The sequence below is a fragment of the Pelophylax lessonae genome (genome assembly GCF_965119305.1).
Source record: "Pelophylax lessonae genome assembly, chromosome: 1".
Classification (NCBI taxonomy): domain Eukaryota; kingdom Metazoa; phylum Chordata; class Amphibia; order Anura; family Ranidae; genus Pelophylax; species Pelophylax lessonae.
The window spans coordinates 342,631,064-342,649,342 of record NC_138768.1 but is presented as its reverse complement, the minus strand read 5'-3'; the positions used below and the strand labels follow the sequence as shown (position 1 = coordinate 342,649,342).

General features: G+C 43.3%; 1 protein-coding gene across 1 annotated transcript in view; it reads left to right on the top strand.

The window, feature by feature from the left end:
• The window catches only part of LRRC2 (leucine rich repeat containing 2), a 410,134-nt gene that overhangs the window by 55,767 nt on the left and 336,088 nt on the right, over positions 1-18,279 (top strand). Inside the window, exon 2 of the mRNA XM_082245752.1 lies at positions 4,580-4,734. Within this exon, the coding sequence (XP_082101878.1) occupies positions 4,610-4,734 (125 nt within the window). The 5' untranslated portion in view covers positions 4,580-4,609. The remainder of the gene's footprint in view (positions 1-4,579; positions 4,735-18,279) is intronic.

Genomic DNA, 18,279 nt, shown 5'->3' with positions numbered 1-18,279 from the left:
GTTAAAGTAACCAAGTGCCGTATCGCAAAAAATTGCCTGGTCATGAAGGGGGGTAAATCTTCCGGAGGGCAAGTGGTTAATGTATTTCTTACTAAAGTTTTGCTTTTCATAAACCATTTCGCTAATACAGTGTGACAAATAAACTTGGATCTACTGTTATTTTATTCTGTAGGGTGTCTGGTTTTGAGAAAGTATGTAATGTTTTGGAAGTTTTATGTAATCTTCAGGCCTAAATTAAACGTGTGCAAAAATCACAAAAATGGCTTATTGATTAAGGAACTCTTGTACACAGTTCGTAAAGGTGCAGAGTTCACACTGACAGGTACAGGGCCCATCACTTCCTCAGAGATCTGGGCACTTCTGCCTTGGACTGCCTACTACCCCCACAAATAAACTTTCTCAGATTCCTGCCATAGGAAGACTTTACTCATACCCTAGCTCTCTTTGAGTGAAAATTCAATTGTGGTGGTACAGGATACACAAATTATTTTATTCTATATTTCTAACAATCCCAGGCACATGCTGAAAAGTCTTTATCTTATGAATATTAGACAAAAGCTCTCCTACAGTATATCTGCCCTCATCTCCCAGGCCATCTTAGCATGTGTTCAATGACCAGTATTTCATTAACACACAAATCTCTTCTAAGTGTTCTATCTTCTTTCATTTATGCAATGGCCAACTATCATTAAAGAATGTTACTCTGCTATTCTATAAATGATTTATTATTAAACAAACATGTTATGCTTACCTGCTCTGCGCAGTTGGTTTTGCACAGGGTGGTCTAGATCCTCCTTTTCTCGGGTCCCTCTTCTGTGCTCCTTGCCCTTCCCTCCTGTTGAGTGCCCCCACAGCAAGCTGTACCCAAGCCGAGTCACAGCTCCCTGTGTCCATTCAGAAATGGAGCCATGACCCGGCCCGCCCCCTCTCTCTCCTGATTGGCTGACTGTCTTTGATTGGCGGCAGTGTGAGCCAATTGTGCAGCGTTGCTGTCTCAGCCGATGAGAAGGGGAGTCCCAGGTAGCTGACACACCCCTGCAACAACGTTGGATAAAGATGGGCTTGGGTAAGTATTAAAGGGGCTGAGGGGGCTGCTGCACACAGAAGGTTTTTTATCTTAATGCATTCAATACATTAAGATAAAAAAAAAAAAAAACTTCTGCCTTTACAATATCTTTAAATTTAAAAAAAAAAAAAACCAAGACAGCATATATTGGTAGATGTAATAACAGTTCTACATCACTAACTGCTGATCTGATTCTAAATGGCAGAAGATATTTATTGTATTTTTGTTTTTTTAAATCAAGCCATAGCTATAAAAGAACAACCCTTCAGGGAGCTTTGATCTGCTGGGTTACTGGTTACCACTGCTGACCTCCACATCAGTACTGCATCCTGTAAAAATGTGGAGGTCTGCAGGAGGACAATGAGATCTGCAGAGGACCCAGGAGGTCAGCAGCAGTCCTACAAGTGTTTTCAGGATCAAAGTGGCATTTGGCATCATGGGCAGCAGGAAAGATGAGCATGCACATTCTTATTTAAGAGGTATGCAATTATTTTAAAACATAAGTATAGCAAAAGTCACTTTAATAGAGAGGGGATTATGCAAGGTCTTAATTAAAATTCAAATCAATGTGTAAGTTATCTAGGGAGCGATTAGGTAAATAAGCCTTTCCTTTTTTGTTAAAAGAATGCATTTCTCACACCGTCATATTAATTACCATGTATACAAAAAAAATCTAATTGTAGCTTTATTGCAATAAAACAATTATTTTTATTCTAGCAGCTATTTTATATCCCAAATAGAAAACAAATGGGATGTGTAAACAAAAGGCTTTACAGACAGTGTATTGCGGATATAATTCAAAAGGTAGCAGTTGTAAGTTTTAAAAAGTTAACAATACTAAATTGTCTAATGGGGGTGTGAAAACCAGACATTGTCTCAATAAGTTTTCCCCTAACATTTATTTAATATCCTGAATAAAATAATGTTATTTGGATACAATAAATCTACTATTTTTTTTCATTGTCACAAAATAAAGTATATACAGTAAATCCTAAAGTAAATGCATAGCAAAACATTTTTTCATAGGGAATTGGTAGAACCTTTGTCAAGTTTTTATTGCTGTATGTGTCAATGCTGGGTAGATGCATCCTCTCTCATGAAGACCACTTTAACCACTTAAGCCCCGGAGGATTTGTCTGCTCAAAGACCAGGGCCTATTTTGCGATTCGGCACTGCATGACTTTAACGGACAATTGCGTGGTCGTGTGACGCTGTACCCAAATGAAATTGACGTCCTTTTTTTCCCACAAACAGTGCTTTATTTTGGTGGTATTTGATCACATGTGCGATTTTTACTTTTTGCGCTATAAACAAAAAAATTGCGACAATTCTGAAAAAATAACAATATCTTTCACATTTTTTTATATGAAATTCCCCCCCCCCCCCCCCCAAAAGATGTAAAAGTCAAATTTTTTGAACATTTTAGGCCAATTTGTTTTCCGCTACATATTTTTGGTGAAAAAAATCGCAATAAGCATATTTTGATTGGTTTGCGCAAAAGTTATTAACTACGGGAAAGATTTATGTCATTTTTATTGTTTTTTTTTTTAACGAGTAATGGCGGCGATCTGCGATTTTTTTTGCGGTACTGCGACATTGGGGCGGACAGATCGGACCCCTGACTGACATTTTTGACACTTTTGGGGGTACCAGTGACATTACTACAGTAATCAGTGCTATACATATGCACTGTTACTGTAAAAATTACACTGGCAGGGAAAGGGTTAACTTTATTAGAGAGCAAGGGGTTAAGTGTGTCCCTAGGGACGTGCTTCTATCTGTAAAGGGGCGTGGCTTTTGATGTAACCACAGAGACATACGATCCTACATAGCAGGATTGTATGATCTCTGCTGTTACATCAGGGAGAATGACAGACGGCTTTGTTTACATTAGCCGCCTGCCTTTCTCCCTCTCCAGCGGGAGATCGCGAGTGACCAGCGGACACCGGTCACTCTCGCGGGGATGCCCATGAATGAGCGGGGGCAGGAGCACGTCTCCGGCGGAGTGCGCTCGCCCCCTATTGGCTCGCAGGGGAGGGACCACCATTTTAACCACTTAAGCCCCGGGAGATTTTACGCCCTTCCTGACCAGGGCCTATTTTGTGATTCGGCACTGCGTGACTTTAACGGACAATTGCGCGGTCGTGCGACGCTGTACCTAAACAAATTTGACGTCCATTTTTTCCCACAAACAGCGCTTTCTTTTGGTGGTATTTGATCACCTGTGCAATTTTTTGATCATGCGATATAAACAAAAAAAGAGCGTCAATTTTGCAAAAATAACAATATTTTTCACATTTTTTTATATGAAATTCCCCCCCAAAAAAATGAAAAAATCTAATTTTTTTAACATTTTAGGCCAATTTGTTTTCTGCTACATATTTTTGGTAAAAAAAATCGCAAAAAGCATATTTTGATTGGTTTGCGCAAAAGTTATTGCGTTTAATAACTAAGGGAAAGATTTTTGTCATTTTTATTGTTTTTTTTTTAACGCGTAATGGCGTCGATCTGCGTTTTTTTTTGCGGGAATGCGACATTGGGGCGGACAGATCGGACCCTTGACTGACATTTTTTACACTTTTGGGGTTACCAGTGACATTACTACAGTAATCAGTGCTATACATATGCACTGTTACTGTAAAAATGACACTGGAAGTGAAGGGGTTAACTTTTTTTGAGAGGGAGGGGTTAAGTGTGTCCCTAGGGGCGTGTTTCTAACTGTGATTGGCTGTGGCTTGAGCTGTAAGAACAGTGATCAACGGTCCTACATAGTAGAACCGTATGATCACCATCCTTACACAGGGGAGAATGACAGGCGGCTTTGTTTACATTAGCCGCCTGCCTTTCTCCCGGTGTAACGGACGATCGCGAGTGCCCGGCGGACATCGGGTCCGCGGGGCACGCGCACGGGGGGGTCCGTGACCGAGTGGGAGCGCGCATTTGGCGGCGCGCGCTCGCTCTCCAGAGCCTCACAGGCTAGCGACGTAGACCTACGTCACTTTGCCTGTGAGGGGCTGACTGCCGCAGTAAATATACTGACGGCAGTCGGCAAGTGGTTAAATAGTACCATGTGATCGCTGTGATGACCTATCAGAGAGATCAGATGGTACCTAGCCCCTCAAATCGGCTCGGTACAGTGTCTCTCTGTACCTAGTTGTCTAATGACGGCTCGGTACACAGCGGTCACTTGAAGATCAGCTGCCCAACGACTATTTATCCAATGCCATTCGCAAAACCATTATTAAAGGGCCACTGATCCAATGTTGATAGATGTACATTGGTATATAAGGGGTTAAACACATAATTTATTATTTTAAATATTGTAGTACATCATTTTAAAAAATGCAAGTATAATATATTTTTTAAAATATATATTTAACTCAAAAAGCAACATAAAAGAATGTCAATGTTATTCTATATTTCCTACTATAAAACACATAAACACTGTTTAAACACTTCATCAGAAACAACTTTATCATGGTTCATAAATGTGTTTTTTTTTTCTAATTATTGCTCACCTACAGATAATTTGGATGCGAGACCATGACTTTTGAAGTTGTAGTTCTTGACTTTTCTCGTATCAGAGGACTATGGGAAACCCGTGTGAAAAAATATAAAGAGAGATGTAAAAAAGAGAAGGAAAGGATAGAAACAAGTGCATTGCAAAAGTAAGTATACTAGTATTTGTGCGTATATATACAATAAATTGACTTTACCTCCAGATTCCAGAACAAATATAATGAAGCTGCGGTAAGGGGGTAATACTAAACATTGTAAGAGAGGGGCACAAATGTTATTTGAGAAAATTCCAGGTTTGGTACAGTATGTTACAGTAATAGATCATGTTTTTATTTCACTACTTAAGCTCCAGAGCAATTTTTGCATTTGAGTTATAGGCCTAATAACTTGGTAATAACTTTCTTAATAATCATGATGTAGAAGTAAGACATACTGTATATTGTTTTTTCTTCTGTGGTAGGGGGAGACAAGCAAGATTTTCTTTTACTTATATTGTTTAATGTTTTCTATATTTTAAAGACAAAATATGCTTTTATTGCAGTTTTGCAATTGATAGTTCTCGAACAACAACAATTTCAAACAAATATATTCATACAGTATCTCACAAAAGTGAGTGCACCCCTCACATTTTTGTAAATATTTTTTTAGATCTATTCATGTGACAACACTGAAAAAATGACACTTTGCAATAATGTAAAGTAGTGAGTGTACAGCTTGTATAACAGTGTAAATTTGCTGTCCCCTCAAAATAACTCAACACACAGCCATTAATGTCTAAACCACTGGCAACAAAAGTAAGTACACCCCTAAGTGCAAATGTCTTACTTAGGCCCAAAGTGTTAATATTTTGTGTAGGCACCATTATTTTCCAGCACTGCCTTGATCCTCTTGGGCATGGAGTTCGCCAGAGCTTCACAGGTTGCCACTGGAGTCCTCTTCCACTCCTCCATGATGACATCATGGATCTGGTGGATGTTAGAGACCTTGTGCTCCTCCACTTTCTAACAAGGCAGTGGTCATCTTGGAGGTGTGTTTGGGGTCGTTATCATGTTGGAATACTGCCCTGCGGCCCAGTCTCTGAAGGGAGGGGATCATGCTGTGCTTCAGTATGTCACAGTGCATGTTGGCATTCATGGTTCCCTTAATGAACTGTAGCTCTCCAGTGCCGACAGCACTCATGCAGCCCCAGACTATGACACTCCCACCACCATGCTTCACTGTAGGCAAGACACACTTGTCTTTGTACTCCTCACCTGGTTGCCCCCACACATGCTTGACACCAGCTGAACCAAATAAGCTTATCTTGGTCTCATCAGACCACAGGACACACACACAGTTCCAGTAATCCACGTCCTTAGTGTGCTTGTCATCAGCAAACTGTTTGCAGGCTTTCTTATGCATCATGTTTAGAAAAGGCTTCCTTCTGGGACAACAGCCATGCAGACAAATTTGATGCAGTGTGCGGCATATTGTCTGAGCACTGACAGGTTTACCCCCCCCCCTCCCACCCCTTTAATGCTGCCAGCACTCATACCTCTGTTTCCCAAGGACAACCTCTGGATATGATGCTGAGCACATGCACTCAACTTCTTGGTCGACCATGGCGAGACCTGTTGTGAGTGGAACCTGTCCTGTTTAACCACCGTATGGCCTTGGTCACCATGCTGCAGCTCAGTTTCAGGGTCTTGGCAATCTTCTTTTAGCCTAGGCCAGTGATGATGAACCTTGGCACCCCAGATGTTTTGGAACTATATTTCCCATGATGCTCATGTACTCTGCAGTGTAGTTAAGCATCATGGGAAATGTAGTTCCAAAACATCAGGGGTGCCAAGGTTCGCCATCACTGGCCTAGGCCATCTTTATGTAGAGCAACAATTCTTTTTTTTCAGATCCTCAGAGAGTTCTTTGCCATGAGGTGCCATGTTGAACTTCCAGTAACCAGTATGAGTGAATGGGAACGATAACATCAAATTTTACACACCTGCTCCCCATTCACACCTGAGACCTTGTAAGACAATGAGTCACATGACAGCTAGGAGGGAAAATTGACCCAATTTGGACATTTTCACTCAGGGCAGTACTCACTTTTGTTGCCAGTGGTTTAGACATTAATGGCTGTGTTGAGTTATTTTGGGGGGACAGCAAATTTACACTGTTATACAAGCTGTACACTCACTACTTTACATTGTAGCAAAGTGTCTTTTCTCCAGTGTTACATGAAAAGATATAATAAAATATTTACAAAAATGTGAGGGGTGTACTCACTTTTGTGAGATACTGTATATACGTATATATTTTTTTTAATTGTGTGTATATGTTTTAAATGCCTGTCCTGCAACAAGGAAAGAATGAGTAGAATAAATACACAGGTAACATCTCTGTACTAAGAGAATAAAAACGTTTAAAACATTCCTCTTACCTGTCCTTATTATGGTTCTTTTTCCATGGTGTTACATCCTTATTTATGGGGGCTTACCTCATTCCACCCTAACCACAGTCAATTTTTTCATATTACTGCCACAGATCATGGCCAGATCCATGAGATAGACCCTTTTTCTACAAGTTACTTTGCCCCCCACCGAGGAATCACATTTATAGTGTGAGTTATAACCTAATTGGGACAGTTTAAGTATCGCTAGAGCTCACTCGGATTCCCTGACTAGATACTCTGTGGGGATTCCTATCTCTGTTCATGTTCTGAGCATTATTAGTTATTTTCACCACCCCTTCATCAATGTACTTTCCTCTATCTGCCGTTCCACACTTTTTTTTACTTTATTTCTTTCTGGGATGGATTAGCCATTGGGACGAGCACTCCCTAGTGGTAGAGGAGCAAGCTCCATCCTTCTATCCAAGTCCCGCACATGTGCAGTTAGCCCTTTTGTCACCTGAATGAGCTCACTGGCTGCAATGCTCTCATCTGTCAGAAGTGTTTGGGGCGAGTGAAACTCCATGGTGTACAGGTAGAGAAATGGTCTACAGGTGTGGAAATCGCACAAATTTATTTTTTAAATCTGAATAATTTAGAGTTATGGAATCGAGCTTATGGACTACAAAGGGTATTTTTTTATAAAGGTGAACTAATCCTTTAACTGTGTCCTTCAAGGAATCTTTGTTTCCCATGGATCTAGACTATTAAAATATTTTGCACAACAACTATCCCTTCTCTTTCTAAGTTTTAAAAAATAAACCAATCAGTGTATTATGGGTTAAAACATTATAATAAAAGCATTCAGTACACCCCTTTTGAAAAGTAGTAATTTGATCAACATCTCAATGAACACAAGAACAATTTCCAAAATTTTGTCAAAACTGAGTTTTATAGAACATTTGTTTAGCTCATTACATGAAAGTAAGGATAATAATATAACTTTGATTACTAAATCTTCAGTTTTACTCAAATTGGTTGATGCAAAAATGAATACACCCTACAACAAAAATGATTACATCTAGTATTTTGTATGACCTTTTCTAGGCATGGAATAAGCAAGATGGTGAAATATTGCAACATCTGCTGTATCTTTTTCTATTCTTCAATAAAGACCTCTTTTAGAGCCTGGATGCTGGATGGAGAGTGATGCTCAACTTGTCTCTTCAGAGTTCCCCATAGGTGTTTGATTGGGTTCAGATCATGAGACATACTTGGCCACTGAGTCACTTTCACCCTGTTCTTCTTCAGAAATCTAACAGTGGCCTTACATGTGTGTTTTGGATCATTGTCATGTTGGAAAAGCGCATGACGACCAAGGGCACGGACTAATGGTAGCATCTTCTCCTTCAATATAGAGCAGTACAACTGTGAATTCATGATGTCATAAATTAAATTCAGCTCCCTGACACCAACAGCACTCATGCAGCCCCACAGAAGGACACTGCCACCACCATGTTTTACTGTAGGCACCATGCATTTTCCTTTGTACTCCTCACCTTTGCGATGCCATACAGTTTTGGAGCCATCAGTTCCACAAACATGTATCTTGGTCTCATCGCTCCAGAGTACAAAGTCCCTGCAGTAGTCTTCTTTTTCGACATGGGCCCTGTCAAATTCTAGATGGGCTTTTTCTGCATGGGCTTTAGGAAAAGTTTCCTTCATGGATGTCACCCATGCATGCCATTCCTCTGCAGTGTATGCCATAGTTTATCATGGGAAACAATCACCCCAGTTTGGCTTTCTACTTCTTTAGCTAACTGCAGTAAACTTGCATGGCAATTTTCTTCAACCCTTCTCATCAAAAGATGCTCCAGTCGAGATGTTAACTTCCATGGATGGCCTGTACGTCTCTGTGAGATGGTTGTAGTTCCATCTTTGTTAAATTTTTAGATCACTTTTGCTACATTATTATGACTGATATGTAAGACGTTGCTGATCGTCTTGAAGCCTTCACCTTTCTTGTGTAAAGAAATGATTTTATTTCTCAGGCCTTGTGACATTTCACTTTCATGTGGTGCCATTGCTGACAGCATGAAATGGAAAGGGGTTTTCTTTGTTAACTAACATCCTTTTATAATCAACTGTCTGCTGGACATCTGTTTAATGAACAGTTACACTCACCTGTATTTATATTATTGTTAACTAGGATTTTGTTGTCTAAATATTAGCTTTGCTCCTAAGACTTTCATTGGGGTGTATTCCTTTTTGCAACATGGTCTTGAATGAATTTGTTAGGAAAAATACTTTTTTGTGTGTGCAAATTAACAAATGTTGGTTGCAATCAATTGCCCACATTTGTGGAAGTATGTTGGCCCTCATTTTGTGTGTGTCCCATAGAAAATGTTGATTCTGAAAGAAAAGTAAACATTTTCTGACAAATCTGCTGGGAAGAATATGCACTATATTGTCAAAAGTATTGGGCCACCTGCCTTTATAAGCACATAAACTTTAATGGCATTCCAGTCTTAGTCTTTAGGGTTCAATATTGAGTTAGCTCACCCTTTTCAGCTATAACAGCTTCAACTCTACTGGGGAAGCTGCACAGGTTTAGGGATGTTTCTATGGGAATATTTGATCATTCTTCAAGAAGCGCATTGGTGAGGTCAGGCACTGATGTGGATGAGAAGGCCTGACCCACAGTCTCCACTCTGATTCATCCCAAAGGTGACCTCAGGTTGAGGTCAGGACTCTGTGCAGGCCAATCAAGTTCCTTCATCCCAAACTCGCTCATTCATGTCTTTATGGACCTTGCTTGGTGCACTGGTCCAAATCATTTGGTGGAGGGGGAATTATGGTATGGGGTTGTTTTTCAGGGGTTTGGATTGGCCCCTTAGTTCCAGTGAAGTGAACTCTTAAGGTGTCGGTATACCAAGACATTTTGGACAATTTCATGCTCCCAACTTTTTAGGAACAGTTTGGGGATGTCCCCTTCCTGTTCCAACAGGACTGTGCACGAGCTCCATTAGCAGACAGCTCTACACCCTGCAGACTTTCACTACTAAAATTCCGCATGACTTCATAAAATAACTCATGTGGTATTTTAGTAGAATTTATTTACTGAAAGCCAAAAAACTTTTTGAAAAACGCTGTGCGGTATCTTACCACATACTCGGATGCTGTAAGATACTGCTTTATGAATGGAGCCCAGTATCTGCAAATGAGTCCTAGATAACCAAGAACAGACCAGGCCAGTATATGCATAAATTATATACGGTCTAGATCATAGGTCAGCAACCCGCGGCTCCGGAGCCGCATGCGGCTCTTTTGAACCTTTGCTGCGGCTCCCGGGGCGGATGCTAGCGAGGGGAGGAGGCGCACTGTGCGCCCCGACACTCCCCACTGTGGCGCTGTCCTGGTTGTGACGTCGCGTGGGGGGTGGTGCGTGCGTTAGTCACGCACCGTCCCGACGTCACCTTCCCGCCCGCTGTAAGAGAGGAGGGCAGCGGCACGCGTGCAGTTCGAAAAAAGACGTCCGTCCAGGCCCCACACACTGCTTTGAAGGGGGCACGCATGCACGCTGGTCTCTGCATTGAAAGGGGGCATGTATGCTGGTCACTACATTGAAAGGGGCATGTATGCTGGTCACTACATTGAAAGGGGCATGTATGCTGGTCACTACATTGAAAGGGGCATGTATTCTGGTCACTACATTGAAAGGGGCATGTACACTGGTCACTGCATTGAAAGGGGCATGTACACTGGTCACTACATTGAAAGGGGAATGTACACTGGTCACTTCATTGAAAGGGGCATGTATGCTGGTCACTACATTGAAAGGAGCATGTATGCTGGTCACTACATTGAAAGGGGAATGTACACTGGTCACTACATTGAAAGGGGAATGTACACTGGTCACTTCATTGAAAGGGGCATGTATGCTGGTCACTACATTGAAAGGAGCATGTATGCTGGTCACTACATTGGAAGGGGCATGTATGCTGGTCACTGCATTGAGAGGGGCATGTACGCTGGTCTCTGCATTGAAGGGGGCATGCATGCTGGTCACTGCATTGAAAGGGGCATGTACGCTGGTCTCTGCATTGAAGGGGGCATGCATGCTGGTCACTGCATTGAAAGGGGCATGTACGCTGGTCTCTGCATTGTGGTAGGATCATTGGGCATAGCAAATTTTGCTATGGGGCCCTGTGATTTCTAATTACGTCCCTGTTTTCGACCCCCCGGTAGGTTTTTGTAGGTTTTGCGGCTCCCAGTTTTTTTTTTCCCTTGGGAAACGGGTCCAAGTGGCTCTTTATGTCTTAAAGGTTGCAGACCCCTGGTCTAGATAATATAAACCTAACTGACATGTGTCAGGGTATGTATTTATTTATCATTTCACCTTCCTCATAGAAAGACTTACAACTGATGACTTCATTACGGCCAAGAGTTTTCATAGCATGCAATAATTGGATCCATCTGGTTGCAAAAGATATCTATCCACATCACATCCTCTAATCGATAAAAGCACATGTTCAAGTACAAAAACTAGATAGTATTTGATTCATATTTGTGGTATAACCCCACATTTCTACTCATAGGTGAGGATTAGGGTTGAGCGAACACCTAGATGTCCGTGTTCGACGGGTTCGGCCGAACTTTAAAAAAAAGTCCGGGTCCGTGTCCCGGACTTTTACCGAACTTTTCCCGGACACCGAACCCCATTGAAGTCAATGGGGACCCGAACTTTAAGGCACTAAAATGGCTCTAAAACACCAAAGGAAAGGGCTAGAGTGCTGCAAATGGCAGCAAAACGTAATTAAGAGCATGGCAAGTGCTCTGCAAACAAATGTGGATAGGGAAATAACTTAAAACAACAAAAAAAAACAGAAAAATAAAACAATGTTCTTCTTCATCTCTGAAGGACGAGGCCCATATGGAGTAGGAGGGAGGTTAAGGTGGTGGTGGATGTGGCGGTGACATAGGCGTGCGCACAGGGTGTGCTGGGTGTGCCTGGGCACACCCTAATCACCTAGGGCACATAGCATTGCCAGTGAGGAGATGGGAAAGATCTCCCTGGGACCTGCTCTGCTCTATTTCTCCTTGCCTACAGGTACATGGCCCCGATACATTACTCTCCCTGCTGGCAAACACATGCATGTGTATTTCAACTTTGGGGTGCACACCTTAATGCAATAGGCTGCGCACACCTATGGGCGGTGTAGGTGGAAGCGGCGGTGGAGGAGGACCAGGGCCGGATTAACAGCATCATGGGCTTGGTGCTGAGGATTTTGAAGGGCCTTAGGGCCGTGCCTTGCCATGCACCCAGAGGAGGAAGGGTGCAGCCATGCATGCCTAATTCAACATGGGATGCTGTCTCTGAAGCCCATAAACACATCCATGCATCGCCAACTGTCCCTCCTTGTCCGGCCTTCACGCTGTGTGGGGAGGTTCTGAGGGTGCTGCCTGGGGAAGCGAGCATAGAAGCCAGACTTCTGTGTTTACAAGTGACAGAAGAGCGGTAACAGTGAATATGGCCAACCCGGGGCCTATATAAAAGGTAGGGGCCTGGAGCTGCAGCTCCAATAGCCCCTACATTAATCTGGCCCTGAGGAGGAGGACGAGGTAGCCAACACTGCTTCTTTTCACAAATTTTAAATGAGGGTACACCCCAAAAGAGTGAGAAAGAGCAAAAATGGAACAATGGGTGGGTAAGGTCGGTATCCATTGCTATTCTGCATAAGGTACGGAAAAGTCCCGTGGGATCCATGCCTGGTTCATTTTAATGAACGTGAGCTTGTCCACATTGTCTCTGGACAGGCGGCTGCGCTTGTCTGTTATAACGCCCCCAGCCGTGCTAAATACCCGTTCAGATAATACACTGGCTGCAGGGCACGCCAGCACCTCCAAGGCGTAAAGGGCAAGCTCAGGCCATGTGCCCAATTTGGAGACCCAGAAGTTGAAGGGGGCAGACCCGTCATTCACTACATGTAGGCGTGTGCACACATACTGCTCCACCATGTTGGTAAAATGCTGCCTCCTGCTAAGACGTTCCATCTGAGCTGCTGGTGCTGCTGTTTGTTGTGGCGTGCTGACAAAGCTTTTCCACATTTCGGCCATGCTAACCCTGCCTTCTGAGGTGCTGGCGGTGCCCTGGTTGCGTTGGCGACCTCCTCCTCCTCCTCCTCTGCCTTGTGCTTCCACTGTGGCCCCGCTGTCAGATGGGAATGCCAGCAGCATGGCGTCTACCAGCGTGCGCTTGTACTCGCGCATCTTGCGATCGCGCTCCAGTGAGTGAATTAAGGACGGTACGTTGTCCTTGTAACGGGGATCCAGCAGCGTGGCCACCCAGTAATCAGCACAAGTTAGAATGTGGGCAACTCGGCGGTCGTTGTGGAGACACTGCAGCATGTAATCGCTCATGTGTGCCAGGCTGCCCAGAGGCAACGAAAGGCTGTCCTCTGTGGGAGGTGTATGGTCCGTGTCCTCTGTATCCCCCCAGCCACGCACCAGTGATGGCCATGAGCTGGCCTGGGTGCCACCCTGCTGTGAACATGGTTCCATCTCCTCCTCCAGCTCCTCCTCCTCCTCATCCTCCTCATCCTCCAGAACTGTGCCCCTGCTGGACAATTGCGTCCCTGGCGTTTGCGTGTGCAGGAACCCACCCTCGGAGCCCCTTGCGAATGACTGCCCTGAAAGCCTTGGAAATGTTACCTCTTCATCCTCCTCCTCCTCCTCATCCTGTGCCACATCCTCTTCCATCATCGCCCGAATTGTTTTTTCAAGGAGGCATAGAAGTGGGATAGTTAAGCTGAGAACGGCGTCATTGCCACTGGCCATGTTGGTGGAGTACTCAAAACAGCGCAACAAGGCACACAGGTCTCGCATGGAGGCCCAGTTAAATTAAATAGCGGAATAGAAAATATGATCCAAAAAAAGTGTATGTATATCACACGTACACAACCACACTAGGCCCCAATTACTATTGTTTGTACCCCTAAAAGGCTAGATGAGGAGTAGGGGGAGTATGGAACAGGCAGCACCCTCAAACCTTCAGAAGTATGAGATGAACCCCAACAACTTGGAAAGGTGGATCTCTCTCACACGTACCGACACAGACTATCCCGCAATTCAATTGATCCTCAAAGGTTTTTATTGAATAGCGGAATAGGAAATATGATCAAAAAAAGTGTATGTATCTCGCACGTACACAACCACACTAGGCCCCAATTACTATTGTTTGTACCCCTAAAAGGCTAGATGAGGAGTAGGGGGGGTATGGAACAGGCAGCACCCTCAAACCTTCAGAAGTATGAGATGAACCCCAACAACTTGGAAAGGTGGATCTCTCTCACACGTACCGACACAGACTATCCCGCAATTCAATTGATCCTCAAAGGTTTTTATTGAATAGCGGAATAGGAAATATGATCAAAAAAAGTGTATGTATCTCGCACGTACACAACCACACTAGGCCCCAATTACTATTGTTTGTACCCCTAAAAGGCTAGATGAGGAGTAGGGGGGGTATGGAACAGGCAGCACCCTCAAACCTTCAGAAGTATGAGATGAACCCCAACAACTTGGAAAGGTGGATCTCTCTCACACGTACCGACACAGACTATCCCGCAATTCAATTGATCCTCAAAGGTTTTTATTGAATAGCGGAATAGGAAATATGATCAAAAAAAGTGTATGTATCTCGCACGTACACAACCACACTAGGCCCCAATTACTATTGTTTGTACCCCTAAAAGGCTAGATGAGGAGTAGGGGGGGTATGGAACAGGCAGCACCCTCAAACCTTCAGAAGTATGAGATGAACCCCAACAACTTGGAAAGGTGGATCTCTCTCACACGTACCGACACAGACTATCCCGCAATTCAATTGATCCTCAAAGGTTTTTATTGAATAGCGGAATAGGAAATATGATCAAAAAAAGTGTATGTATCTCGCACGTACACAACCACACTAGGCCCCAATTACTATTGTTTGTACCCCTAAAAGGCTAGATGAGGAGTAGGGGGGGTATGGAACAGGCAGCACCCTCAAACCTTCAGAAGTATGAGATGAACCCCAACAACTTGGAAAGGTGGATCTCTCTCACACGTACCGACACAGACTATCCCGCAATTCAATTGATCCTCAAAGGTTTTTATTGAATAGCGGAATAGGAAATATGATCAAAAAAAGTGTATGTATCTCGCACGTACACAACCACACTAGGCCCCAATTACTATTGTTTGTACCCCTAAAAGGCTAGGAGTAGGGGGAGTATGGAACAGGCAGCACCCTCAAACCTTCAGAAGTATGAGATGAACCCCAACAACTTGGAAAGGTGGATCTCTCTCACACGTACCAACACAGACTATCCCCCAATTTAACTGATCCCCAAAGGTTTTTGATTAAATAGCGGAATAGAAAATATGATCCCAAAAAAGTGTATGTATATCACACGTACACAACCACACTAGGCCCCAATTACTATTGTTTGTACCCCTAAAAGGCTAGGAGTAGGGGGAGTATGGAACAGGCAGCACCCTCAAACCTTCAGAAGTATGAGATGAACCCCAACAACTTGGAAAGGTGGATCTCTCTCACACGTACCAACACAGACTATCCCCCAATTTAACTGATCCCCAAAGGTTTTTGATTAAATAGCGGAATAGAAAATATGATCCCAAAAAAGTGTATGTATATCACACGTACACAACCACACTAGGCCCCAATTACTATTGTTTGTACCCCTAAAAGGCTAGGAGTAGGGGGAGTATGGAACAGGCAGCACCCTCAAACCTTCAGAAGTATGAGATGAACCTCAACAACTTGGAAAGGTGGATCTCTCTCACACGTACCAACACAGACTATCCCCCAATTTAACTGATCCCCAAAGGTTTTTGATTAAATAGCGGAATAGAAAATATGATCCCAAAAAAGTGTATGTATATCACACGTACACAACCACACTAGGCCCCAATTACTATTGTTTGTACCCCTAAAAGGCTAGGAGTAGGGGGAGTATGTAACAGGCAGCACCCTCAAACCTTCAGAAGTATGAGATGAACCCCAACAACTTGGAAAGGTGGATCTCTCTCACACGTACCAACACAGACTATCCCCCAATTTAACTGATCCCCAAAGGTTTTTGATTAAATAGCGGAATAGAAAATATGATCCCAAAAAAGTGTATGTATATCACACGTACACAACCACACTAGGCCCCAATTACTATTGTTTGTACCCCTAAAAGGCTAGGAGTAGGGGGAGTATGGAACAGGCAGCACCCTCAAACCTTCAGAAGTATGAGATGAACCTCAACAACTTGGAAAGGTGGATCTCTCTCACACGTACCAACACAGACTATCCCCCAATTTAACTGATCCCCAAAGGTTTTTGATTAAATAGCGGAATAGAAAATATGATCCCAAAAAAGTGTATGTATATCACACGTACACAACCACACTAGGCCCCAATTACTATTGTTTGTACCCCTAAAAGGCTAGGAGTAGGGGGAGTATGGAACAGGCAGCACCCTCAAACCTTCAGAAGTATGAGATGAACCCCAACAACTTGGAAAGGTGGATCTCTCTCACACGTACCAACACAGACTATCCCCCAATTTAACTGATCCCCAGAGGTTTTTGATTAAATAGCGGAATAGAAAATATGATCCCAAAAAAGTGTATGTATATCACACGTACACAACCACACTAGGCCCCAATTACTATTGTTTGTACCCCTAAAAGGCTAGGAGTAGGGGGAGTATGGAACAGGCAGCACCCTCAAACCTTCAGAAGTATGAGATGAACCCCAACAACTTGGAAAGGTGGATCTCTCTCACACGTACCAACACAGACTATCCCCCAATTTAACTGATCCCCAGAGGTTTTTGATTAAATAGCGGAATAGAAAATATGATCCCAAAAAAGTGTATGTATATCACACGTACACAACCACACTAGGCCCCAATTACTATTGTTTGTACCCCTAAAAGGCTAGGAGTAGGGGGAGTATGGAACAGGCAGCACCCTCAAACCTTCAGAAGTATGAGATGAACCCCAACAACTTGGAAAGGTGGATCTCTCTCACACGTACCAACACAGACTATCCCCCAATTTAACTGATCCCCAAAGGTTTTTGATTAAATAGCGGAATAGAAAATATGATCCCAAAAAAGTGTATGTATATCACACGTACACAACCACACTAGGCCCCAATTACTATTGTTTGTACCCCTAAAAGGCTAGATGAGGAGTAGGGGGAGTATGGAACAGGCAGCACCCTCAAACCTTCAGTATGAGATTGTGTTCACTGTACCCCACAAAGATTGAGTTCACTGCACCCCACAATGATTGTGTTCACTGCACCCCACAAAGATTGTGTTCACTGCACCTCACAAAGATTGTGTTCACTGTACCCCCCAAAGATTGTGTTCACTGCACCCCACAAAGATTCTGTTCACTGTACCCCAAAAAGATTGTGTTCACTGCACCCCAAAAAGGATGTTGTTCACTGCACCCCAAAAAGGATGTTGTTCACTCCACCCCAAAAAGATTGTGTTCACTGCACCCCACAAAGATTGTGTTCACTGCACCCCAAAAAGATTGTGTTCACTGCACCCCAAAAATGATTTTGTTCACTGCACCCCAAAAAGGATTTTGTTCACTGCACCCCAAAAAGGATGTTGTTCACTCCACCCCAAAAAGATTGTGTTCACTGCACCCCAAAAAGATTGTGTTCACTGCACCCCACAAAGGATTTTGTTCACTGCACCCCAAAAAGATTGTGTTCACTGCACCCCAAAAAGGATGTTGTTCACTGCACCCCAAAAAGGATTTTGTTCACTGCACCCCAAAAAGATTGTGTTCACTGCACCCCACAAAGGATTTTGTTCACTGCACCCCACAAAGATTGTGTTCACTGCACACCAAAAAGGATTGTGTTCACTGCACCCCAAAAAGATTTTGTTCACTGCACCCCAAAAAGATTGTGTTCACTGCAGCCCAAAAAGATTGTGTTCACTGCAGCCCAAAAAGATTGTGTTCACTGCAGCCCAAAAAGATTGTGTTCACTGCAGCCCAAAAAGATTGTGTTCACTGCAGCCCAAAAAGATTGTGTTCACTGCAGCTCACACACAGAAAAATGGATGTGGATCACTGACACCTGCCTATCTCCAATCCCACACCACACAGCAATATCGATTGTAGTTTGTAGAACACAGTTTCCCTAAAATTCAGCAGACTCTGTCCCTAACAGGATTGAGAAGAGATCGTAGATCAGGATTGAGTGCAGACCCCACCCCCCACACAGCAATATCGATTGTAGTTT